This window comes from Nyctereutes procyonoides, unplaced genomic scaffold, assembly GCF_905146905.1.
Source record: "Nyctereutes procyonoides isolate TBG_1078 unplaced genomic scaffold, NYPRO_anot_genome, whole genome shotgun sequence".
Taxonomy (NCBI): Eukaryota; Metazoa; Chordata; class Mammalia; order Carnivora; family Canidae; genus Nyctereutes; species Nyctereutes procyonoides.
Window position 1 is genome coordinate 57,749,460 of NW_026575121.1, and position 27,603 is coordinate 57,777,062.

The window sequence follows — 27,603 nt, forward strand, 5'->3', positions numbered from 1 at the left end:
CCTTCTAGAAAAGAAAATTTTCTACAGCAATTTTGTTGTGACAATTGGCTTATTATTTATTCTGTTGTTTCTTTCTTTCAACAAATGTTTTATTGAGCACCTACTCTGTGCAGGCACTGTTCCAGGCTCCCATGGGGCACTTGTGTTCATGCTGCCAGCACTCTGGAAGGGGTCAAGCAGAAAACAAATGCTTGGGACGTATATGTCCTCGGTGAGAAGGATGACATAGGAAATTAGAGCAAGGAGTAGGGACAGAAAATGACCTGCACCAGAGAGAGGAGTTATCCTCTAGAAGGTGGTCTGGAAAGCCTGTCTGCTCAGGACGGATTTGAGCAGATCCTGAGCAACATGAAGGGCTCCCAGCTCTCTCTGGGGAGTGAGCTGGGTTAGTAGAAGAATATCAGGCACACCTGGCAAGGGGGTAGCTGGAAATGAGGTCCAGGGTGCGCAGAGTATCAGGTGGTGGACGGTCTCTGCCACGGGAAGCCTTTGGGTCTCAATCTAAATGAAATAAGAAACCAGAAGAGAGACTTGAGTGGGCTAATGGCATGAACTGACTTAGGTTTTAGGCAAAGTATCTCAGCCTCAGCCCTACGGGCATCCTGGGTAGAAATTCCTCATCATGGGGGCTGGCCGTGCATTGCTGGTGCTTCATAGCACCTCTGACCTCCACCTACGAGAGGCCAGTAGCAGCCCCCTCCTCCTGGGTGAGGACTAGGAACATTTCCAGACATGGCCAAATGTCCCCTGGTGGGCAATATCACCTTCTATTGAAAACCAGTTTTCAAAGGATCACACCCCTCTCCCCAGTGTGATATTTTAGTTATATAAAAAACGAACACAGCAAAGCTGAATTTTTCCCGTATTCACATTTAGAGATTTGCTAGAACTCTCCCATGAGATTGAGATTCAACTTAACTGTGTCCACATTGTATCTAGTGTCAAGGCCAAGGCTTTCTCTTTGAGTCAGATCCCAGGGTGATTCATTTCTCCCGGACCTGTACAAACAGCACCAGGCAGGGGTCACAGAGAAATCCTGTTTACAGGCTGGGAAAAACAGCACAGGTATTCAGATCACCTCGTGTTGTGGAGCACCCAACCACAGGATGCCACTGAGCTACACAAACCACTGATCAGACGAGATGCTGAGATACCAAAGTGACTCAGACATACCTTCAGTCTTTATACGGGATTTTACAGCACACACTCCCGTACTTGTTTGCTTAGATTTACTGAGAGTCTCAAATATTTTCTTTTGCTGTGACTGTGACCGACTTTCCTTCACCCTCAAAATCCCCATGGCCCCTGCTTGGAGGCATGAACAGGCTTTGCCACTTTGTGTGCTCTGGATCATTCCTTTTAGGACTCTTCATAAAGTGTGCATTTTGTATATGTGCTATTATAGCTAGACTTCCTCAGACTCGGTGTCCTCTTGCTTTTTCACTGCTGTTAATTCCTTTACTGTGTGAGGTTGAGTCAGGGTCACACACACACACACACACACACACACGGAATGTGGCAAATGCTCCTATGCTAAACTGACCCTTTATGGCAAGATCAAACTGGAGGGTTTCTGCATTCGCCCCTCACTGTGGTTGAATCCAGGCATTAACATGTTGGGGCACAGATGCTTTTGCATGTTTGGATTTAGTTTGGAGCAAGGGTGTTTATGAGCAGAGGCTGACACAGAATTTAGTAAGCCGAGAACCATCCCCACAATTAATATTGATGAATAAGGATAACCCAAAAGTGGAGACTTCTATATTAATGTTGCAACTCCAGGTCAGTGGCCAGAGTACAACGCTCAATCTATGGTTCCCAGTTCATTACCGCTGAGGCATGGCGATCCAGGAGAGCGACAGAAAAGCAGCTGCCTTATCCTTTAGATCAGCAAATGAAATGAAGGAAGACTTTAAACAGAGGATCAAGCGTAGGAATGAGTGTGAGTGGGTGGTGGAGGCTGCGTGCCTCAGTCTGAACCCAGCTGCAACCAACGGCTGGTTATGAAATGTTTGCATGTAGCTTAACCTCCTCAAGCCTCAGTGACCTCATCTAGAAAATGGGTGTGAAAGTGACAGCTCTTCAGAAGTAGGAAAAGCAGAACAAACCTCGATGTTGCATCTAGCGGAGGGTTGGCGCATCATAGACGCTCAGGAGATGCTACAATTATCATCAGAACAAGGTGAACTATTATCATCAGACTGGCCATCAATTCTTACGTTTTACTTGAAGAAGGACTTCTTTTCTTATGCCAACCCACAGCCATCCTGAGTAGACCTATGCTTTAAAGATAAAAGTATAAAGAGACCACATTAAATGCATTTTGATCTCAAAAAAAATATATATATATAAAGGAATTTTTAGTAGATAATGTAAGAATCACAGCCTAACTTGTAAGACAGGTTTAAAAACAGTCCTTGGCTACGGTATACCCTGCTGATTGGAAATATTTTTAAGGCTTTAATAGCAACATTGGAGGTTTTGACTGTAAATATGTGAATTGTTTATGGGCTGGACATTGGTTAGGAGGGAAGCTAGCATCTTCTTTGTACTGGGAGCCTACACAGTGTCTCAGAGGATAGAGTTTTGTCCCACTAGAGGTGAGGGACTGTCCCCATTGACCCAGTGAGGGACTCCCTGGCTCATAGCCTTCAGTAAGCCCCCTTTGCTCTGAGAACAGAACCTCTGTTCATTCCTGCCATGGCCTCCCATGGCCCTGGGCCATGTGCCCGGGCCCCCGCCCCACCTGCCCTCTGCTTCTGCATGCTTAACTCATTAGGATCCTACTTCCAAGTTCCCTCAAAAAGATGAGCTTTCCTGCTTCTTCAAGGCTTCACACATGTGGGTGATTATCTTTCTAGGCAGCCAGTCTTCTCCCTCCTTCTCTGAGCCTCAAGGCAGCCCTTAGGGGGATGCTTCCCTGGCCACACTGCCAGGTGGGGCGACCACTCACCCCTGCTGCCCGCTGCCCCGGTTAGGTTTTCTGCCCCGCCTGCAGGTCTCTGCCTGTTTGTTTACTGGCTTGGCTGTGGTCAAACCGGGAGGTGAGCTCCAAGCCCCGTCTGTGTCATGGTCATTACTGCATGACCATGTGGAGCCCCTGAAGGGTGTCGAACACATAGTAGGCATTCAAGAAACAACTCACTTAGCTTGAAGAGAGGCGGATGAGTCTGTGTCCTGGGACAGCTTTACTGCCAAACCTGTTTTACTAACTCTCAGGATTTCGTGAAAGGGCAAACTAGAGTGGACCCAATGAAAGAGGGAGTCTCCCAGCGCCAGCCTACTCAGTGACTGGTCGTTGGCGAGAACTCAGATGGCTCCTTCCATCGCCTGCTCTCAGGTTCCTCACTGCTCTTACGCGCACTGGCTGGGCCAGGCCTTTCCACTTCTGTTTAAATGCAGGGAGCCAAGGGCTACAGTGGATCCCTGGTCACTGAAATCTCCACGCCCCCAGCTGGTTTTCAAAGACCCTGTTGCCTTCATCCTATCTATCCAGCATTTCCTGCTCTAGACAGCAACAGCCCTTCCCCCGGAGCAGACCTGGCTCCTCTCTAGGCTGCACGCTCTGCTGGTAAATGACAGGCCCGGTGGCTCATCTGACCAAGGGCCCCACTGGTGAGGACAGGAGCACCCTGGGTTGGGGGAGTGTGTCTAGAGAAACAGGGAAACACGGGTCAGTATGGAGCCTCTAAATAAATGCTTGTCACCTGCTTGTAGCGCTGTTGGAATGTAAAGCTCGGGGCACCAGGAAATCATGTCTAGAGGCAAGAGTTAGGATCATGTTAAGACAAGCCTACAGAGATAAGCTCTGGGGGGCTGGCCTTTTCCCTATTTTCCTTCCCTTCCTCCCTTCCTCTGTCCTCCTCCTCCCTCCTCCCTCCCTCCATCCTCCCTCCATTCATCCTGCCTTCCTCTCTCCCTCTATCCATCCTTCTTTCCTCCCTCCTCCCTCCTCTTCCATCCATCCATCCCTCCCTCCCCCTACTTCCTCCCCCTCCCTCCTCCCTCCTCCATCCATCCATCCTCCCTCCTTCCATCCATCCTTCCTTCCCCCTCCTTCCTCCCTCCCTTTCTCATTTCAGATCATTGAAGATAAACAGTTTTGCTACACATAAAGTATAATAAAACAAATTATGCTTTTTATCCCTTTCAAATAATCTGGTAGCCTAAAACTTTAGAAAGGCCTAACCTAAAGGCAGTCAGTATCTACTGGGTACCAACAAAGAGCAGAAGCAGTGTGCACATCCTCAATACTGAGCAAAACCCTCCAGAATGTTGGAGATTTTTGAGGTCCCTGGGGAAGCAAGAGCCAATCCCAGACACACCTGGCCAGCCTGAGAGAGAGAGAGACCATGACACCAAAAGAGGAGAGGGGAGGGGTGGCAAGGGCCGCACCTGATGCCATGGTGCACAATTGTGCTTGATTTGCACACTCTGTTCATGCGTAGGCCCTGCCTGAGGATAGTGCAGTAGATTTTGCTCCATTGCTCCAACTCCTGGCATTTATTATATTTTACTTTACTATTACTACAGAGTATTTTTACAAAAAAGTCTTCATTGGCTCTTCAGCATAATTTGGACAATGGCTTCTGTGTTCATTGATCTCTGAACACTCAACATGGGACATTCAGTGAACAATTGGGTGATGTTAGTGTATAGAATGCAGAAGTAGGGTTTTGAAGTTAATACTCTTAAATGGATACTAACAAATTTTGTAATGATACTGAAAGTCTGTTTCTTATTTTTTTAAGTCTATAGGATTGTCTCAGCTCTACTTAGTTTAATAATTGAGAAAACTACTGAAACATGAATTTATTGCCATGCTTCTTTTAGGTATTAGTGTTTTCAAGACAGTGCTCTAGTGACAAGTTGTTAGACTCCGACATCAAAAGCTCTGTATAGATATGCTTGAAAATAATACGTGATGAAACACATTATCACCACTTAATAATTCCCATTATGTTTAATAGTGTTGTGACAAAATTTGGTGAGTATTTTGTAGGCCATAAATTTAATTAAGGATGATTATTAATTTACTATTTCAAATGTAATTAATATTTCTTTTGATGAGTTTTATTAGTTTCATCTACTATTTTATTAAACTAATTGGTACATTTTACTCAAAAAGAATAATCCTTTCTAAAATTTATTTTAGGTTTTGAAACTAACATGAACTTAAGTGGCCGAGATGATCCTGGTAGATCAGAAATTGCATCTGAAACTCAAGATAGAAATGCAAATAACCATGGAATTCAATTACCTAATTCACTATCGAGTGCTGTCACTGCTGAAAATGGGAATTCCATCTCAAATGGTAAGTGCTTTTTAAACTCAGAATTAAATAGATGAAAGTATTAAGTTCTGTCAACTTTCTAGGGAGAATGGATTTGAAAGATAAAAATGAAGTAAGCTTAAAAACTGTAACATAGATCATAAATGTCACTGTGGGGTATATTGTAGCATTATATTGGTTAGGTTAAAGAATTACAGTTGTATTCCTTGTTAGTTGACTTTTCAGAGACTGCTGTGGAGTATATGATATCTGGGAACCAATATAAAATGAGATTATACAGAATGGAAGGAGGAGATGGAGTTGCTCTAATGATATTTTTAATTTGAAAAATACCTTTTTCTTCTCATACCTGAGTAGTATGAGGGAAAATAATATTGAAGGCATGATAACCACCAGCTTGGCCATAAGCATTTAATTGGAATGTATCAATGAATGTGTCATCTAGAAATTGGTTAGACTACATGTATACAAAAATTGTCTACTAGTGTCTAAACAACTTATTTCTCTCATACGTAAAAGTAACCCATGGCTTCTAGAAACGGCTATTGGGAAGAGTCAGACCAATGTTTTCTTGAGAATATCCAGAGAAGCTGGCCAAAACTATTGTTTTTTAATCTGATTTTTCTTCTGATTAAGAATCTTTAATTCTTAAACTATTATGACAATGAGATCCAGGAAGGAGACTGAGGAGGAGGTATGGAATGCCATGGGGACCAAGCAAGTAAGCCCACATTCTAGGCTTTTCTCCAAGGGCCATTCAGAACACTGTCCTAGTCCCCAGAAGGCAGCTCAGGATTCCAGCTGGATTCCTGATGGCCTCCTGGATTGTGGGGACAGACTAAGTCCAGGATCTGCCAAGGCCATGGGTCAGAGTCTTGACACATCCCTCCTAAGGGCTGTGTGTACCTGACCTAGAAACCACAGCTCAGTTATGAATCATCTCAACCCCTGAGGTTAATGGTGGGCCTTCAGGATTGACAGGGACCACAGGTGTCTGGGAGGAAATGTGTGTGTGTGTGTATGTGTGTGTGTGTGTCCCAAAGGACAGTTACAACATCGGAGGCTTCAAAATGATCGAAACCATGTTTCAAATACAATATTCAACATGCAGTCAAAAAACCAGGCGCATGACAACTCAAAACAAGATAAAAAATTAACAAGCAGAAGCAGCAGTCCATGGGAGCCTAAGATATTGGAGATCAGAAGCATGTCCTTTAAGATGAGTATGTTTACTATACCCAAGGAGATGAAAGAATGAGAATCAGCAAAAATGGGGAACTATAAAAACATGCTAAATGGAAATTCTGAAATTGAGAGTCATAAAATTAAATATAATAGAAGATGAGTTTAAATTTTTTTTTAATTTTATTTATTTATGATAGTCACACGGGGGGGGGGGGAGACATAGGCAGAGGGAGAAGCAGGCTCCATGCACCGGGAGCCCGACGTGGGATTCGATCCCGGGTCTCCAGGATCGCGCCCTGGGCCAAAGGCAGGCGCTAAACCGCTGCGCCACTCAGGGATCCCGAAGATGAGTTTAAAGTTAATTAGACACAGTCATTTAAAAAGGGAAAGAAAAAAAAAGAAACCTGAGGAAGTGGAAGATAAATGAGAAACTGTGAGAAATGAAACACAGAAGAAGCAAGAGAAGATTGGGGATTCCAGAACACAGTTTAGAGACATGAATGGTGTGGTGAGAGAGGCACTGGAATTCTGGAGAAAGGAGAGAGATGGCACAGGCAGTGGGCAAGACTGTGCCAATGCCAATACTTGTGTGCAAATGCTAATTGTGTCCTCATTCATAATCATCCAAAATGGACACCCATCGACAGGTGACTGGATCCTGTGGCTCTGTAAATTTACCACCACCTGCCCACTGCCTCCAGAACTTAGAGGCTTAATTCAGCAGAATGCTATTATTTCATACATTCTGTGGGTCAGGAATCTGGCCGTGGCTGAGTTAAGTGCCTTTGTTTCAAGGTCCTTTGTGAGGCAACTATCAACTAACAGTTGGCCAAAATTCTAGTCATCTTGAAGCTTGATAGAGAGATGGTCCATCTTCAAGATCATTTTCATGGCTACAAGCAGGTTTCATCTGCTTCCCAGCTCACTCATACAGGCTTCTCCATAAGGGTGGCCTCACACCAGGGCAGCTGGCTCCTGCCAGGGCACGCAGTCCATGAGAGAGTGAGAAAGAGCATCTGAATGGAAGCCATGGTCCTTACATAGCCCATCCTGGAGGGAACATCCAGCACCTCTGCCACATTCTGGTCATTGCAAGCAGGTCACACATCCAGATCCCTTGGTGAGAGGGGGTTATATGAGGTGTGAGTGCCTAATCGTGGGCTCACTGGGGGCCATTTTACAGGCTGACTAGCACAGGATAAACTATGCAAAAAAAAGCAGAGGAGGGTGGTACACTACTCTCACATGCAACAAAATGGGTGACTCTCAAGCACATTGCACTAAATGAGAAAAGAATCAAAGACTACGAGTATGATTCCATTCACATGGTGTTTTGCAAAATGCAAAAGCTATAGGCAAAAAAAAAAAAAAAACAGATGGTTGGTTGCCTGAGGCTGGGTGTGTGGCAGGAGATGGACTGCTGTCTTGCTCCATTCGTGCTGCTGTAACAAAATACCTAGACTGGGTGGCTTATAAATGACCGAAACATAGCTCCAAGTCCGGCTCTCCTCCAGCTGGCAGATTGCCAGTCTCCCACTGTGTCCTTACTTGGTTGGAAGAAAGGAGCCAGTTCTCTGGGGTCTCTCTCATAAGGACACTAATGCCAATCATGAGGGCACCACTCTCGTGACCTAATGTCCTTCCTGAGGCACCACTTCCCACAGTCATCACCTTGGGGGTTAGGATTCCAACATATGAACAGGAGTGGGAGAGTACAAACATTCAGACTATAGCAGACTGTGGAAGGGTATGAATTGCTATCCACAAACAGGAACGCATGTGTTCCTAGAAATTTATACGTGTGGACATCTGTCTGTCTGTAAATGTGACTTTTATTAAAATGAAACAAGCCTAATTAGAATAAATAAAAAGAAAACTGCCCCTAGGCATCTCATAGTGAAACACTGGTAACTGAAAGTGAATATTAAAAGCAGCCAGAAGTAAAAAAAAAAAAAAAAAAAAAAAAAAAAAGACAAACTCTAAGGAGCAGCAATTCAAAGACAATTCAAAAACAATAAAGTAACATATTTAACCAAACCCAGAAGGCTCAGAGATACAAGCAGGAAAAACGAATAGTAAATAAAACCGGTGTAATCAGGGGAGTGTAAAGCAGAGTTTACTATCACACTTGGATAACTCAAACTCGCAGGCTATAATTTCGAAGGCAACCACTGAAGGAATAATAGTGGAGTATATAATTTCCAAGCTAATAAATAGTAAAATAGAATAATAAAAGTCAGTCCACCCAAAAGATGGCATAAAAGGGTAAACAGGAGCTCTCTGACAAACAAGACAAATAGAAAGGTCATAGATGGTAGGCATAAAAACACCTCTGAAAATAACTAAGCTTGAATGCCATGAAACCATAAGAGACTCATTTAGTGTGAATTTGCATTAAAGATAAATTCATTAATAAAATATTTTAAAGCCTAAGATCTCTGAAAAGTGTATAAAATATGAGAATGCTACAAATTTAAATGTGAAGGAACAGAACAGGGAATGGTATGCTATGCACATATTAACAACAACCATTCTCATTTGTTTGGGAGTTCTAAATTACAACTCTAAGGAATCAGTAGATTTCAGAAGAAATCACAAAAATCCAGAACTTTGTAACTAGTATCAGTGAAAACATAACAGAACTTGTGGGACACTGCTAATGTCTTCATCAGTGGAAATGTATGTCTTTAAACATATGTATTACAAAAGAAGAAAGGGCAAAAATCGATTTTTCAAATACAAGTTAGAAACAGAGCAACCATTAAACACTAAGGAAGTAGAAGGAAAGATATAATAAAGGTAAGAGCTAAGTTATTGAAATTCGTAACAAATAACAAAACCAGAAGTCAGTTTTTTGAAAAAAAATTCTTTTTGAAACATGAATAAAACGGACAACTCTCTTGTAAGGAAAGTAGACAAATAAAGAAGGTGGCACAGATGGCTACTCTAGGGATGAAGAGGAGACCTGCCACTGACCTTCCAGAGCTTGAGTATGTTATGAACACTTTACGCCAAATTAAATTCGTGAATTTAGATGAACACATTTCTAAAAATAAGTAATAAATAAATAAACTACAACAATCAAAATGGACCAAAAAATAGGAAAGCTAAATAACAATGTAAATATTAAATCAATTGAAGTTGTAATTGAATACTTTTCTGTAGGGAAAACCCAAATGACTTTCCTGGTAAATTGTCTCCAAATCTTAAGGATGAAAGAATGCCAGTGTTACATAAACTCTTCCAGAGACTAGGAATACAGAAAAAGAGGAAAGACAGAAAACCTTCCCAGCTTGCATAAATAACGACCTAATTTATAACAAACTTGGCATTGCAGGGCACTGGGGGAAGGATATTCATTTGCTATCTATGTGAGGGAAAAAATGAACTTCATCCCTACTTTGTGCTATACACACAAAAGATTTCTAGCAGATTATAGACCTAAGTGTCAGATGGAAAATAATAAAATTTGTAGAAGAAAATATAGGCTTATTTTTTAACCTCAGAAGTAAGAAAAAAAAAAGACTTCTTAAACAGGCCACAAGAGTGGTAACCACAAAGGAAAAATAAAATTATATATAGAGAGAGATTGGGGGCGAGGAAGTATTTTCTTTTTTTAAAAGATTTTATTTATTTATTCATGAGAGACACAGAAAGAGACAGAGACGTAGGCAGAGGGAGAAGTAGGCTCCCTATGGGGAGCCCAATGCAGGACTTGATCCCAGGATCCTGGGATCACAACATGAGCCAAAGGCAGATGCTCAACCATTCAGCCACCCAGGTGCCCCAAGAGGAAGTATATTCAAAAACTTAAACAACAAAGGGTCATATTCGGTGTTTACTTAGAAACAAAAGACTATCAAATAGGAAATTGGATGGAGGACATGTATAGGCACTTAAGCATTCTTTAGAATCCACCTTCACTGGTAATTAGAGAAATGACCATGAAAAGCACAGGAGATACTACTGCACACCTTGCAGAACGGCAGCACTGACCAACAAAGAGGGGAGGGGCTCTGGCAAAAAAAAAAAATCCTTGCTGCCCAAGGGAGGACAGGGATTTTGCTGGAGAAGAAGCAGCCCATGGTGATTGGGAGAGTGTGATGGGGGCTTCTGAGTCCCTGACACAGTCCTGTTTCTTGACTCATGTGCCAATTACAGTTCCACAATTTAAAAAGGTAAAACGGAAGAGAGAGGAGGGAGACAGGATGAGAAGGGAACAGAGGGGGAAACAGAGAGTCCATGTTATGTATCCAGGACAGTGGGTGGTCCCCATCCCATTTCAGGTTTCTTCTAGGTCCCAGGGAATATAGGGAAGCTGAGGATCATTGCTTCTCAGCTGAGCATATTGCTCATCCACAGATGCTTACTGCTGAGATCAGAAGCAGGAGGAGGGGAGAGGGACTAGGATGAAAACCAGGCCAGGCCATTCCTATCACAAGTCACACATTATTTCGGGGCTGGTGGATGGGGGTAGTCCGGGGATAAGTAATTGGTCGAGGCAGGATTTATTCGAGTTTAGCATGAAGGTCTCCAGGGCAACGTGGAAATTCCCTGTTGGCACTCAGAAAATAAGATTGTTTGAATCACACACACACAGAAAAATTCAAATGGTTTTACGAACCGTACCCCACCATATTAAGCTAGGATGATGAATAATGATCAGAAATATGCAGGTCATAGGGAGCCTGGGTAGCTCACTCATTCAAGCATCAGACTCTTGATTTTGGCTCAGGTCATGATCTCAGGGTCCTGAGATTGAGCCCTGAGAGAGTCTCCATGCTCAGCGGGGAGTCTGCTTAGGATTCTCTCTCTCTCTGCCTCTACCCCTCCACAACATGTGTGTGCACACACGCACCTTCTCTCTCTCTCAAATAAATAAATCTTAAAGAAAAAAATAAGTACAGGGGTCATGAGACGAGGCTTTTGGTGCAATGGGGGTGGGAGAGTGACATCAGTTAGATACAGGAGGATTTTTCTACCAACAGTGAAGACTTGTAGAAAAAAAAAGTGCCCTTACCAAATTGTATTACCACCACAAATGGACAAAAGTTCAGGCAAGAATGATACAGGCTCCCAGAACCCCCAAGTATCAGCTTTCCTTAACATTTTTCTCTTGGCCGAATTTTGCAGCTTTTAAAATTAATATATTATTATTCGTATGGCATTTATCATTTCATGCATGTTATACAAATTATACATGCTTTGGAAAATAAAGGGAAGAGTAAAGAAAGAATAAAAACTATCAATTTTTTACCAGAAATACTCTAAACGTGTCTAATATTCCACTGTGTCAAACTTTGTTTTCATACGATTATTATGTGTATAGTTACCTCATATATTTGGCTTTATTTTCATAAAGTTTGAATTATACATACATGTAGTTTTACTATTCTGCTCTACTCCCTTAGAAGTATCATGTGGTTTATCTCCATGTCAGCAAGTACAGCTCTGCTTAGCTTACAGCTAGCTGTTAGGTGTGCTCAGTGATGGCACCTCATCGTACAAGACTGCCATGGTTTACAATAACCAAACCCTATCGGTTGGAAAGTAAAATTATCTCCTGATTACCCACCCTTAAAATAACACTGTAATGTATTATTCCAACTTGATTACAATAGGCATTTTGTAAAGCTTTTCAGGTTAATGTTTGATATTCAGATTTATGCATATCTGTTTAGCTAGAAATATAGAGATCTTTTAAGATGGTTTCTTTTAATATGGTTGCTTTCTGAAATCTCTGATGCTAACTCTTAGGGAGTAGGTAAAGATAACAAAAAAATTATGTGCCCTTATATTGAAATTAAGTATTTCTAGAATAATAAAAATGGAATTTGAGTGACAGCAATAGCAAACAAGTATGTGATAGAAGTATATTTCACAAGGGCTACATATATCTAGTAAGAAATAATTAATTCCTGTTTTACTTGCAATTTTGGAGTATTTAAAGATCAACACCATGAAAAAAAAGGAATTTAAAATATGTTCGAATGATGAAAACTGAATACACAAATACACAAATATTTAAGAAAGATGACCATAGACTCATTCACTTGTGCTAAAGTTTCAGCCCATGCTTCTCCCTAGCTCACCATGGATGGTGTTTATCCTATCAAAAAGAAAAAGAAAAGAGAAACTCCTTGTCACCAAATTATTAAATTTGTCTTTGTCTTGAGTCAAAAGCCAAAAGCTTTGGCTTGAGCAACAGTCCTGGAATACCTAACAACAAAAAACTTGGAGTTTTACTCTAAAAGTCAAAGTAAAACCAAAAACCAATGGAGCAAACAAACAAAAAAATCCTCCATACCAAAATGGAAAGTTTTGTGGAATACGTTGCCTGAAATTAACAGTATCAAATTAAATATTTAGGACTCTCAGGCTTTTAAACTTCAGCATGTAATAAATTTTCAAGCCCTAGAACACAGGTATATACATTGCCCCTTAAATATTCTAGGGACCAGGTTTTACAATAAAGCTAGTTCTGTGTTGTCATTAATTGATGATCACTTGGAAACCTCAGGAGGTAACATGCACAGAAGAAAAATTATTGCAATTGGGGTTTCAGTCTTTAAAAGCTACCTGCGACTTCCCCATAATGACAACAGTACTGAGCACAATGCCCTGGATACTTAGCACTGGGTAGGCAGACACTGATTGGAACGATGTTGCAGGTTACATGGGAGCCAGAGTTCTGGGCAGGGTGTAGAGTCAGAAAATTTCTCCTTGTCCGTATGATACAAACTGAACAAATATTACACATGTGCAGTACATGATATATATGTGATCATTATAATTCTGAAAGCGGTTACTGCTCATGATTCCTAATTCACAACGTAGAGTCAGTGTGCTTTCTAAATAAAGGCACGAGATGGAAATAAATGTTTAAAATAACTTGAAATTCTAATTGAATCAGAAATAGTGTTATTTTCTAGGAAATTATTTCTCTTGAATGCCAGTATCTGCATGCTACCTCTGCTTCCCAGAAATAATTATCTGTTTGTTCATTTGCTGAAATATAGTTATGTGTGGGTAATTATAGCTATCACTTACTTTAATTGCCATCCTTTTACTAATGTGAACACAGACTTAGATCTTTTTTGGTATACTTAATTATTCCCCGGACTTGTGGTTATTTATCATTAGATTAAAGAACAGTTTTTAGCGTTAGGACATTTTAGTTGTATCACACAAAATATTGTGAGCATAAAGATGTTTATTTTGCGGAGAAATAAAGATATAAAAAATCCCAGCTAGGCCGTTTTATGTTCAGTATGACTTTCTTCCTTGCTGCTCAATGAATATACATTTTATTGCTGGGCATCAGGAAACAAATGGCAATTAAAGAATACAGTCATTACATTTGGTTTCCCATTTATCATTCTGTGAAGATTGTTTCTTTTTTTTTTTACTCGAGTTATGTTTATCCTCGCTGCACAGAAAGGATTATCTGTGGTGTAAAGGGCTTTCCACAGGGAAGGACTGGGCGGGGGCGGGGGGGAACCATCTGCAGGACCAGGAGTTCTGCATTCTTTGCATCAGCTCCAGCACCATATTGAAACTAGCACCACCAGAGCACCAAACCACAGTGATTCTGGAAACATCTAAAAATGCCTTTTGTCAGCCCTGCTCGAGATAGATCCAGAATGCTGGCAAAGGATCCTTTCTTTGAGCCCATGAAAAACATTCAAATATACATTTTGCAACATCACTTTGTTTATGGGAATTGTATAGATTCTTTGGAACTCATATTGTTGTCTGATTCAAAGGCCAACTGCCAGAGGAAGCAAGCCTTCACATGACAATCTGGAATATTGTGCAAATATCTATTTTCAGCAGCAGAAGGTAGCTTTGCAAAGAAGCTAGCTCCTCAGGCATTTAGAAGGCCCTGCCCCACTGCATCTGGTTAAAAATATTTTGAAGTCATATAAAATAATGGCTAATTTGGATTTCATTTAATTAACTTTTCCCCACTGTCATTGAAAAGTCAGGATTCAAAATGGCTGGGTTGAAATGCCCACTCAACTCTTTCCTGGCAGTGTTGCATGGTCCCTGTGTGCCTCCGTTCAGACCCCAGCTCTCATGCTTACGAACTCCATGTCTGGGAGCAAATTACTTAATCTGTCTAGGTCTCAGTTTTCTCATCTTAAAAATGGGGATAATTAAAGGCCTGCCTTATGAGATTGTTATGAGGGTTTAGTACAATGATGTTAGGACAAATTGGTGTTCAATAAACATTACCTATACCTAGGTATCATAAAAGCTTAGATACTAGAGAGCTAGAAAATCACTGAAAATGTGTCTAATAAAAACAAAAATGCATGATGTAGTTGAAGTATAAGGCAGTGAGTTAATTTGCCCAAGACCATACAGATTATAATGCTAGAATCGATGACTAATGACTTACTTACACATAGACCCCAGTGCCCCGTGTGTGTAGTCAAACATGCTTATCATTTTGGTGGCCTACACTGGTATTCAGTGTGATGACAGACATTACAAATTTGGAGCCTCAGAAATGAATGGAAATTGAGACATATGGCTGGAGTTCCAGGGAAGGCTCTGTTTTTTTCCCTTAGAGGGTTAGAAGATTCAAAATAATATGAAGGACAGGTTGGCATGAAGAAGCCTAGTGAAAGGCAAGTGCACATCAGTCAACCAAAGCATTTATGAGGCACCAGTTGCATGCAGCCCTTATGCAATGCATGCAGAACCATAGGAAATCTAACCAACTCAGGGGGTGCTCTGTTTGGAAAGGGGATCATATGTAGTGTTAACAATACATTTCAAGAGAAATCACAAAACAGAACAGCCAGTAACAAGTGTCAGATCAAGGACATAAATAATGAGTGCTCTGTTGCCTCCAGATGGAAGAGATTCCTGTGGGCTGAGTTGTTTTTTTTTTTTTTTTTTGAAATATTTTATTTATTTATTCATGAGAGACACAGAAAGAGAGAGAGAGGAAGAGACACAGGCAGAGGGAGAAGCAGGCTCCCTGCGGGGATCCCGATGCAGGACTCGATCCTAGGACCCTGGGATCATGGCCTGAGCCAAAGGCAGATACTCAACCACTGAGCCATCCAGGTGTCCCGAGGATTGGGATTTTCAGAATGGATCAGATTCAGAGTAGAAGGGCACACTTTCCAGTGAAGAAATGATGTTGAGCTTCTGGACAAGAGAACAGGGCACTCTAACAGAAGTTAGAAACAGTTTGAAGAGGAGGTTTATTCTGTGGGTTGGATTTGAAGTTCAAGAGTTGACAGGGACTCATGGCTGTCCACGGTGATTACATAAATGATGCTTATAGCTTGGGAGTTTCAGAGGAGTTCCAGGATGGAAAGATAGGCAGAGTTTTCAAGGAAACTGGAGAAATGGGATCATTTTTAGCCTCAGAGGAAAACATTTAAGGAGAAATGAGGGAAAATCTGACCACAGAACCATGTAGAGTGCCAAGCTTTTAGAAATCTCCCTTGAGAAGGGCAGACCTGGAGATACAGAATAAATGATCAGAGATAGAAGAGCACAGATGTCCAATTTCACAAAAACTGAGAGAGGCACGACTTAAAGATAAGGGGGTACTGGATAGGCTGGGAGGACACGAAAGGAGGATGAAAGCTCATTGCTATTAACTCAACAAACTTAATTTCAGGGATTGTGACCAGCAGGTACTAACTGGTTCATTACACAAGATTCAGAGACACGCACCTTCTACAGCCCGCCCCATGCTTCTGTTCTTAGAAGACTTTCCATAAACCCGTGGGGTTTTACATGGAAGCTTTACCACCACAGAGGCTATTCCTTTTCAACATCTCCCTTACAAATCTCAAGGGAGTCCTGGATCAGGATCCACACCACACATGATGGGGAGAATGTCCTGAGCCCCACTGCCCCTGAGCATCCTGGGGAAAGATTCCTTGCAAAGCTCTGAGCAGTACCCCACTCACAAGGAGAGGATGTACAGAGTCTCCTCCCTCTACCTGGACCCTTGATCAAAACTCAAGGCCGATGACTTCCTGACTCCCCATCTGCCAACCCCCAGTGCAGACCAGCATGTTCTATAGTGTTACTATTACATGGCCCCCATCAGCGGGTGGGGAATGCCTCCCCCAAGCCTCTGCCTGCTTTCTTTGAACAGAAGAGTGGGGAATCTGGGGGGCAGGATGCGGATGGCTGCAGAAGACCTGAGCCCTTGCTATAATTTGGAAAAACATGGCTCCTGAAAATGATGGCTTCATATCAAGGGGGCTTGTTTAGCATTTTGAGGCCCACCGTTGGGACCGTGGAAAGGACATGTTGAGGGCAGAGAACTGTATCCATCGGGAATGTCACTTCAGAATGTGGTCTGAGGAGAAGGCTGTGGCCACAAATAACGTAGAACATGTTTGTGAATGTGCAGACAATCTTCTGGGATACAAGCCTTCAATGGAACTCAACAAATAAATGTTCAGATTAACCTGAACAGGATGGGACATCCCCTCCACACACATCACAAAGCTTCAGCTCTGTAGGAACACAGTAGAATTCTCTACCCCAAGACTTGGGGGCTTTTCTGGGGCCTTTGCATAGCACACGGTAGCTGCAGAGGAAACCCCTTGCCTGCAGGAGAGATACATGCTCAAGAATTGACAGGTGAGATGACATGATTTCTAGGCCTTTTTTTTTTTTTAAAGATATCGAGAAGTAAGTGAAACAAGATTAAAATAATGACTAGCCCAAATCTTGGTGATGCGCAACTAGAGTTTCACTACATCTTCTCTTTACTTTTATATGTCTGTGAGGTTTCTGTAATAAAATGTTTTAAACACTTGTTATCTTAATAAGTAAAGTGTGTATGTTAATGTACTTCTACATGCATTTTTTGAACATTTATTGCTTATTTTTATTATTTAGTGCCTACTTACTTTCTTTCCTCTCACTACATATTCTTTGCCATGTTTTAAAATCTGACAGCAGGTTCTTTATTTTGATCTGTAGGGTGCTTTAAGAATAGGAAAGCCTTTTATTTAGTATATTTAAATGTTCTGTATTGTTCTTTTTTAGTTGGCATTTTATTTTTATGATATTTTAGCATATATTTATTTTTAAATGTTCAAATAGAGATACTAATCCATTTTTTCCTTCATGGGTTTTCTTTTTTTTCCTTTTGGTGTCATTTTTAGATTATTTGCCTTTAAAATGTGCTGCTTCTCATATGGCAACAAGATAAAATATCGTATTGTTCAAAAACAAAACAAAATTAAACTCTGCCTTCTAACATCCTCAGTGCTTCCCAGTTATAACTCTATCTTCTGGCTCCCACTCCCTTTGGCACACTGGCCTGAGTGAGCTTCTCCCACCTGTTTGCTTCAACCATCAAAGGTTTTCTGCACCCCAGGATAGTTGGTCTCCTTGACTCCCTCCACCTGCACTTTCATGATGGGGAGGAGAGACCACACACACCAAGGCTCACAGCACCCCTCCTCCCTCAACCGCCCCTCTGCACCCAGCTCTCCATCCCCTTGCCTTCACCTGCCCTACCCTGACACCATCTGTCCCTCCCTTGTTGACCCTGCCACAGGCTCTGGGATCCGTGATTCCTTTATTCAACAGGTAAGAAAGGCCTCTTAACTCACCACTCAGGTAAAATGGCATCATATCCCTTCCCCATCTCAGAAACCCATGGTGCTGTCCATTGCCTACAAAATATTATCAAATGTCTGTGGAATGGCATGTCAAATGCTTCCCCTTGACCTTCCCTACCTTCCAGTACGTCTTGCAGGGTCCCCCCCTCCCCCAGCCACACCCTCTCAGGGGCCCTTCCACTGGGTGTGGAGCCATCTGGAAATTTGATGTCTTTACCTAGAGTTCTCCCAAGCACATGCACCTTGACTTCTTCACCTTTCAGCGCATTCTCCTCCCAGAAGACTCAGATCCTTTGATGTCTCCACCACCACGTGCCTCCAGTCCCTTCATCAGAATCCATCCCTGCTCTCTCTAGGACCCTGCTCAATGTCACCTGTCCCCACTGCCTGACCCGTATCTCACTCCACTGTATGTTCTGGCTAAGGGCCACTCCTTTCTGTTTCATTGCATTTCCCAGTGCCTTATTCAGAGGGTGACCATAAATCTTAACTTTATTTAATTGACACTATATAAAACACATCATGCTACTGATTTGGCTCTGAGTGTGTATCCTCCATGAGCTTTGTTTTTATTCAGGGAGTAAACTTCTAATTTATAATTCAGTTTTGAAAAATGGACCCCAACGTTCTTCCCCTTCCTCAGATTCCTGGTCTTAGTAAGATGTCCCTGAAGTAGATTTTCTAGATGTGGATGTTTGTCTTGCTTGTTGGTCATCACTCTGTTCCCCCCACGGACAACCACACTTTTGACACTCTTCTTTCATGTGAAGCCCAGACTCTTTGCTGTGCTGGGCTGTGTGGACATACATTTTATTGCTGACTATCTGCTTATCTGGTTACCTGGAATTCCAGCTTGTAACTGATCTCAGATTTCCATCGTCCCATAGGTTTACCTGAAGAAGATGGATTCTCCAGGTTGTCTGTGAGCAGCTCTACACCCTCATCATTTCAGAGACAGAGAGAGAGCCATACCACCACCTGGTTTACACACCAGACCACTCTACCCATGTTTGATTGGCCCCTTCCCCACATCTGTTACACCAGTCCTGAATACAGTATTCCCCCAGCCAACCTCAGACATTACTGTTGCTTCTGGCCAGGACCCATCTTCCCCCAAGACCCCCATTTGCAGGCCTGTCGTTTTCCAAGTGCCGGCCCCAGTCTGCCCAGTCTGGACACAGCTAACCTTTCCATGCCAAGGCATTTGTATATATAACAGGAAGATTGACTGGGGGCCTTGTTATGCGTCGGTGGGGTCTTGTGGACTTCCCTGAGAAACTCGCTGACTCCTGTAATTGCAGAAGTGTGCCATCATTTGCTAATGATCTTTAATTTAGGAAGTCTGTATATGTTTAATCAATTACACCATCCTGGTTAATGATGATTTTAGGTAAGAGTAGCAATCACTTCATAATTTTAAGTCTCTGGATTGAGCTCATTCCATCAAGTGGCTTTTCTTTTTTTTTTTTTTTTTCATGTATTTATTTTTCTTAGCGAGTCACCTGTGATGATATTCCATCCCTCTCTCCCAGGGATGATCTTGCCTCCCAGCGGGCATCTTTGGCTATCACACTGGTGAGGTGCTACTCCCACCTGGGGTAGAGACCAGGAATGCTGCCAAACCTCGTACAGTGCACGGGGCAGCCCCACGACAGAGATACATAGCCCAAAGTGTCAACTGTGCTGAGGTTGAGAAACCCTGCTTCTATCCTAAGGAATCGTTATTTAACCCTCTGGTGCTCCAGAGGTCCTTTTGTATTATTTTGGTGGAGGACATACATTTTCTCACAGCTGCTCTTTATCCTTCATGGTTGGTTAGGAATTGATCACCGTGAAAGGACAGCTACACTGACCTCTTCTGCCTAAAACTCTACCCAGTCTCTTCCTTGCCTTTGCATATGAAGGACCACGAGTCAACAGAGTTCATGTGACGTGTAGATTTGATAATGTCTTGTCTGTCTTGAATCCCCACTTTGCCTGCAACTCCACAGATGAAACACCAACTCCCCTCTGTAGCCAGTCAAGGAAACCACTCACTCTGTGTTCTACACGTGCTCCTCCTTCTGCCATCGCTACTTCACCAGGCAGCCCTCAGTCTCCAGGAGAGTTTCCCTCCTCCCTTCCAGTACTTTTTTGCTCAACTTGTGCCTCTATGGAACATTTCTTGATTCCCACCGCAGTGCTTTTTTCTAGCATATTTCCTCTTCTCTTAAATGGATCTGCAGCAGTACTTGTGTCCCCATGTTCCCTTGGGAAATTTATTATTCAGGGAGGATTTACTGACCATTTCAATCCATGAACTTGAACAATTTGAGTTTATTGCAGTAAGTACACGGCTTGTCTTATTTGGGGGAAGGATACACAACTTAACGACTTCTTGACATTGATCTCCATAGGTTTACCTGAAGAAGATGGATTCTCCAGGTTGTCTGTGAGCAGCTCCACGCCCTCATCATTTCAGAGACAGAGAGAGAGCCACACCACTCAGGTAATGACCCCGACATAGTCACGGTTGTCGTAATAGCTGGAATTAAGTGACGAGCAGACTCCCATGAAAGTGTGACCAAGAATGTATGTCCTTCCCACACTAGAGAACACAGTTGTCCTCACTTAGGCCCTAAGTGCCTTCAGCTCAATGTCCTTCTTTCTCCTCTTCTATCTCAGAGGCTCCAGCTTCTGTCTCTAGCTCCAGCTAGAAAGAGAAGAAGAATTTCCAAAACAAACAAAAATTAACAAATACTTTTAAGTTGAATATTGTAGACATAATTTATGTTGTGGTATTTAAAAATCACTGTCAGGTGAAGATGACATTACATCCCTGCAGTGATGCTAACACGTTCTCTGCATTTGACCTCAGCCAAAGTAGGAGGACTTCAGGTGCCAGCGGTGTGGAAATAAAATGCTTGAGGCACCTGTGGGTTTATGCCATTATTTCTTAGTTTCTACCCCTAAATTCCACATAACACAGATTCATTTATAATGTGGTAGTATATGGGGCACCTGGTAGAAGATATAATACTTGATCTTGGGGGGCTGAGTTCAAGCCCCACTGTTGGGTGACTTTAAAACAATAAGTAAATAAAGGAAAAGAAAATAGAGCATATGGTCAGAACACTATAAAATCAACATGAGATTACAGTCCACAAAGCTCTTTGATGCGTTTCAGGGATTTTGTGTGTATGCTTGATGTGTTCAGCCTTAAAAAGTTCACCAAAATAAAGATTATCACTTCAAGAAAAAAAACATCATGGAGGGTTTTTAGAAAGAAAAAGGATTTATATCATATGATCTAGTGTTTTTTTATGCTGAATTTTAAAATATGGTTTTAGTCATTATCTTCAGAAAGATGAGTTTGCATTCAAGATGACACAACCAACAATGTATAAAGAGCCTGTTACCAATATTGTCAACATTATTGCTTTAATAACAGGATTATTTCACATGAAGCTACAGTACAACTTTTATGATGTCAAATATCTACATAAAAATCTTTAAAAGGGGGCCCTGGGTGGTTCAGTTCAGTTGGTTAAGCATCTGCCTTCTGCTCAGATCATGATCTCAGGGTCCTGGGGTTGAGCCCTGTGTTGGGCTCCCAGCTCAGTGGGGAGCCTGCTTCTCCCTCTGCATCTGCCACTTCCCCTGCTTGTGCTCTCTCACTCTCTGTCAAATAAACAAATAAATTCTTTAAGGAAAAATCTGTAAAAATAAGTCAGTCAAGTATCCCGATGTTTCCATAAAATCAACAAGCCAGCCCATGACGCACTTTCATCTGAATATTTGGCGTTATATAGACAGGTCCATTGTCATCAGCTGAGATTTTTCTAAATAACACTGATGAGGGAGTGAGAAAAATCAATAACTGTAATCTTAAAAATAAATCTTACAGTAGGCAGTCTGCTGAAATCACACCTTCATATAGGTACTGAAATAGAAAGAAAATACGGAATGGTTACAGTAACAGATCGTCCTAATCTCCCCCTCTGTTCCTTGGAGGTGCATTCACTTTACTTTGTAAGCCTTACAGTTGCTTTATCTAAGGTAATTCCCGGGGGGGATCCTACTTACAATGAACTTGCAAGACTAATTCCAGTACCTTAGAGCCCAGAGGCAGGCCAGGTGACACCCTTTCCAGGGCACCCACTGCAATATAGTTCATAGAGAAAGGGCAGCCCGGGTGGCTCAGTGGTTTAGCGCTGCCTTCAGCCCAGGGCCTGATCCTGGAGACCCGGGATCGAGTCCCACATCGAGCTCCCTGCATGGAGCCTGCTTCTCCCTCTGCCTGTGTCTCTGCCCCTCTCTCTGTGTCTCTCATGAATAAATAAATAAAATCTTAAAAAAAAAGAGAGAGAGAGAGAGAGAAAGGGTTGATTTTGAAAGAAGGCACATAAGGTAGGCAGCTTTGTAGCTCTTCCCCTGATTTTTCTTAGATTTGGCTAAGAAGCAAAGAGAGATGGGAAATATCGCCAGGAATGTTTCTATCCCTAGTTTTCAATGCAGGTGTTCTGTTCAGGTGCAAAGGCTCTACCTCACAGTGTCTCTCTTCCCAGGAAGCAGGAAACGGCACATTTTCTTCCTTGCAAAATGCAGGCATCCTGTCATGGTAGGACACATTTCTCACTGTTGACCAGCTTTAAGACTTACATGAAATTACACATGAAATGGCCACATGCCTTTCAGCATAAATGCCTCTTGTGTGACATTTATACATGAAATGTGGACACCTACAGACATACTGCCTTTTAGATTTTCTACTGATGCAATTAGATAAGAATTCTATAAAATCAGTCCTGGGCTGATTAGATATATAGCAGTAAAATTAAATGTTGACTACAGATTGAATTTCTTGTTACAGAGATCTATAGTCTAATTAGTATCATCCATGATTTTAGTGAAATCTCTAGATAAAATGTATGTGCATTATTGTATATAGAGAAAACAGGAAATAGATTCAGTAATTTCCCAAAGATCATAGGGAAAATTCAGGGTGCCTGGTCTGAATGGATGCCAAGATCATAAGTCCTGTTTCTGAGAATGAACTTACCAAAAACCCTTTAAAAAAATGGGGGAGGGCACCTGGGTGGCTGAGCCAGTGAAGCGTCTGCCTTTGGCTCAGGTCATGATCTCAGGGTCCTGGGATTGAGCCCCATATCAGGCTCCCAGGATTGAGCCCCACATTAGGCTCCCTGCTCAGTGGGGCATCTCTTTCTCCCTCTCTCTCTGCCCTTCTGCCCTCCCATGCCCGCTCATGCTTGCTTGCTCACTCTCTCTCTGCCTCAAATTAATTAATTCTTAAAAAAAAGAAAAAAAGAATGGAGGAGTCATCCAACTTTTCATAAAATTTAAAGAATTGTTAGTCAAGACAAAATTCACAGTGGCCATGGTGGACATTTGTAATTTGGCTTTATAGTTGCCAGTCACATGTTAAGGTTTCTCATGATGAAACTGTAGGGGGAGAGACCCCCCCCTTTCCCTCCATCCTTTGAGAGCTAGACACACAGTCAGTCTATCAACCGTGGATAATGGAGTGAGAGACATAAAATGGAAGGATGAGAAAAGCAGATGTCACCAAGGGGGTGACAGGTGACTTGATGGCTCCTTTCCATGGCAACTGTTAGGCAGCATGTGACCACTGCCAGCCACTGAACCCACCTTGATTTCTGTCCCCTTGCCACATGCCTTTGTCTCACCTTCCAGTAAGGGCTCCACCTGCTCAGATGTGTAGAGTTTTTGTTGCTTGCAAATAAGAACTTGGATACTGATAGAGATGTAGAACATTTTCTTATGAAGGTGGCGCCACAATGAGTAGTCGTGGTTTCTTTCCTCCAGGTGCAAGCATAGAGACAAGGCAGCTTACGTCCTCTTCCATCTCACATTGTTTACAAATTTGCAGCACATAGTGACTTTTCATAAAAGTAGTAAAAATAAATTTCACTTGAAACATTTGTAAATTGTGAAAGCCGGACATTCGCGCATCTTGACTGTGGCTGGGTTCGTGTGTGCTCCTCCTAGGGAAGGCTCGGTAGGTCCTTGCCGTGGGGCAGGCCTTGCACGGCCCTCAGCACAGGTACAACTGGCAGTGAGTGTGATGCCATGAAGTCTCACACGCTGGCCCCGATGGATGGGGTGGGCGGCTCTGTGGCACTTCCCACTGCTGAGCTCTGGAATCTCAGAGGTCGTAGAAGCCACTTTAGGTTGGTTTTGAAATTAGATAGCACTTATAAAAATCATATGCCATTTATCTACTTAAAAAAGTAGCTTTTTAAAAAGAAAAGTGTGTGCTATTCAGCATGATGAGATCCCTCCAAAGTAACCCCATGGTAGGAGACTCAGCGGGGAGTGAAATTCTGAGAACACCTTCCAACTCAGAGTGACTTAGCGTTGTTTTGCTGTGCTTGCCATCCTCTGCTGACTCCGAAGGAAGGCCGGGTAACCTGACACAGGATCCCCACGGATTATAAATAGAGCAAAATCGCGAACCGTGTGGCAGGTGGGGGCCCAAAGGCAGGAAGGTACAAGGACAGGGTGAATAAAATAAAATGTTTAGTTCTTGCCCTTGGCCTGAAATTGCTAGTTACATATCTGCATATCTGCTCAGGGCTCTCTGCTTGATATTAGAGAATGAGCTGTTTCCTTTTTTCGCTTGAGCATACCTTGTTTGTGTTTACATCTTCCTTTTTATTTTTCCAACTTCCACTTCACGCTCTCTTATTCCTCTCAGATGTCTGTTCTCCACAGCGATGTTGTGTGGCTTACGAGCTTTGATTTTCACTGTGGCCATTTATCGTTATTACTTACCTTTTTGTTATGACTTTTTAAAATAAGTTAAGAAGGTATTATTAATATCTGTCATTTTCAAATATTCATTGTCAGAAATCATCGATGGTCACTGATAAAATAGTGCCAATCCAGCACCCAAGAGCTTAATAAATATCCAACCTACTCCCGACACAGCCACCAAAGATTAGGTGCCCTAATCAATGTATGATTGATCTATAATCAAGAGACAAATTGTTGTGTGGTTTGTTTTACTGAACCATCAAAGAAACCTTTCTGTAATGTCACATATCAACAAAATGAAGTATTGCTGGGCTCTAAATAATGCCAGTGCCTTCCTAGAGTATTCATTGTTTTGTCACGTGGACTGCCTGAAATATATCCTGGCAGGAAAAAGAAACAGTGTGCTAGATAAAATAACAAAATGTAGACACATTTAGTTCAACCATTAAGGGATCATTCTAAAGCACATGGGAGGAAATAGAAATTAGATAACCACTTCAAAAGGACATATATGTGTGACTCATTGATAAGGTACAAACAGAAGCAGATCTAGCATAGAAAGATCTTTCAGGCAGCTGAGGTTTCAGGGAATCAGTATGCACCCCTCGTGATTTCCATATTATGTGCAAGAAATGAAGGCAGTAAATTAATTTGATGGTATGAGTTGAATGGCAGCGTTTTCAAGAGAAAAGAGACCAATCCCGTATAGATATATTTCCAGAAACTTGGAAAATAAGAAAACAAAATAAAATCTTATATTTTATAATTTTCCTTCATAAAATTGTACCATATGTATATCCAAAATATATTGAAATGCATAGTGTTTTTCTGGTGAGCACATTGACTGTTATCAATGAAGAGATAATGCAATTTTAAGAACTATTAGAAGAATAAGAAGTAAAAAGGTTTTGTGCAGTCTCTACATGCTTACCTTCTGCAGTGAGCCAGTACCATTGCACAGGGGAGTGAGTGACATCGCAGCAGAGATAATGTGGTTGACTACAAATTCTAGCTAACTTCAGAATTTCAATATTCATTTAATTAACTGAATTTAATTTTTAAAATTAAAGAAAGGAAAAAACCAGAAGAACTGGCTATGAATACAGTAATTGTTATTTAACATGGGGGTAGAGAAAGTAGCAATTCGTTTTCAGATAGAATAAAGAAAATATATATAACATGACAAGTCTGCCCCACAATATAACAAGTGTTTACAAACAGTGCTTGCTGTATTATCTTGTTTTGTTTTGTTTATTTCAGGGTCAGTATTCTGACCATCAATTTGGATTCTAACATAGTAGACGCTATCTAAAATATGGAGGTTAGACAGATTCGGGAGGACCCAGTATTTACCAGGGATTTGGATAAAATGTGGCATATATGTGATTTTGAAACATATTTTGTTGTGCTATATAAATGTAGGGGAAAGAAGCACAGTGAGCAGTAAAACACTCGACTCAATCTTAACACTTTTGCATATTTGCTCTGGCACCATATATATATTTTAGAGAAATCTATACTCCAGGTCCTGATCCCATCCCTGCCTGCCACGCTGGGGTGTATCCTATTCTGAAATGACTGCAGAACCCTTGTGCATATTTACACTTTCACTGGTATGGATGTAGACATAAACTAAATCACATCCACAGGTCATAATGGATGCTTGGCATGCTTTTAAAATCATGTATCAAAATAAATAAAATAAAAAATAATAAAATAATAAAATAAAATAAAACAATCAAGTATCACTCTGAGCAGATTATTCTGCAGATTGTTTTGCTGTTATACTTGTTGAGGTGATGTTCCCCCATTTTGATACATGTTGCTCTCATTTGCTGTTTTATTCTGCCTATTAGCTCAAGGTTAAAGGTAAAGGCCGGCAGGTGGAGCTGTCCAGGGGAGGCAGCAGGAAGGGAGATTACAGTGGACACACTCAGAGGCATGGAGCACAATGCTGCATTCAAGTTCCCTCAAAAAAACGCAGCAGGCAACAAGTCCATTGGAAGAGAAAAGCTGAGGGAACACCAGCCCGTCTGGAAGGGTTGGTCTCACCCTGCTGCCATCTTGGGCCCCAGTGGATACCAGTGACTCTGGCAGCCACATTGTCTTCCTCCAGATTTTCACAAGGTGGTTGGAAGTGCCTCTCGGGTCCTGAGAACCCTAATCCAACGAGCTCCTTGAAAGATGCAGAGAAATGATGCTGACCACCCAGTGACAATATGGTAGCATGGACTTTTATGCCCAAACATTTATCAGAGGGCTATAAGCAGGGACAGCATTAGCACAGATTCTTACTGGTGCCTCTAGAAGCTCTCTTCCACTTTGAACTTTTCTCAGAAACAAGTTTTACATAAATATATTCATGACATTTCTTAAGAACAAAGGTTTACAATTGGACAAAGTGGAGTGGAAAACGTTATCAAAAACAAGTTTCCAAAGTATTACTGCTACAAATAATGCTACAGTGAAAATGATAGAATATGCCCCTAACTCATAATTAGAGAAAAAAAAATATCCAAAGGTTTCCCCTAGAAATGGAAGTGCTGCATTTCTGGGTATGCACATTTTCAACATAGGAGTTATTGCTAATTATTCCCCAACATAGTGGAACCAATTTATACACCTCTAAAAGGGAATGCTTTGCATTTCTGTTCTGGTAATCACTTGGTTTCATGAGTAATTTTTTTAAACCATTGTGATTAAGTGCAAAACAGATTTTACTATGGTTTC

The 27,603-nt window shown here is 41.7% G+C and overlaps 1 protein-coding gene across 1 annotated transcript in view; it reads left to right on the plus strand.

Moving 5' to 3' along the window:
• MYO16 (myosin XVI) overlaps positions 1-27,603 on the plus strand; it is a 444,013-nt gene that overhangs the window by 396,111 nt on the left and 20,299 nt on the right. Inside the window, exons 33-34 of the mRNA XM_055335623.1 lie at positions 5,156-5,314; positions 20,493-20,584. Coding sequence (XP_055191598.1) covers positions 5,156-5,314; positions 20,493-20,584 — 251 coding nt within the window. The remainder of the gene's footprint in view (positions 1-5,155; positions 5,315-20,492; positions 20,585-27,603) is intronic.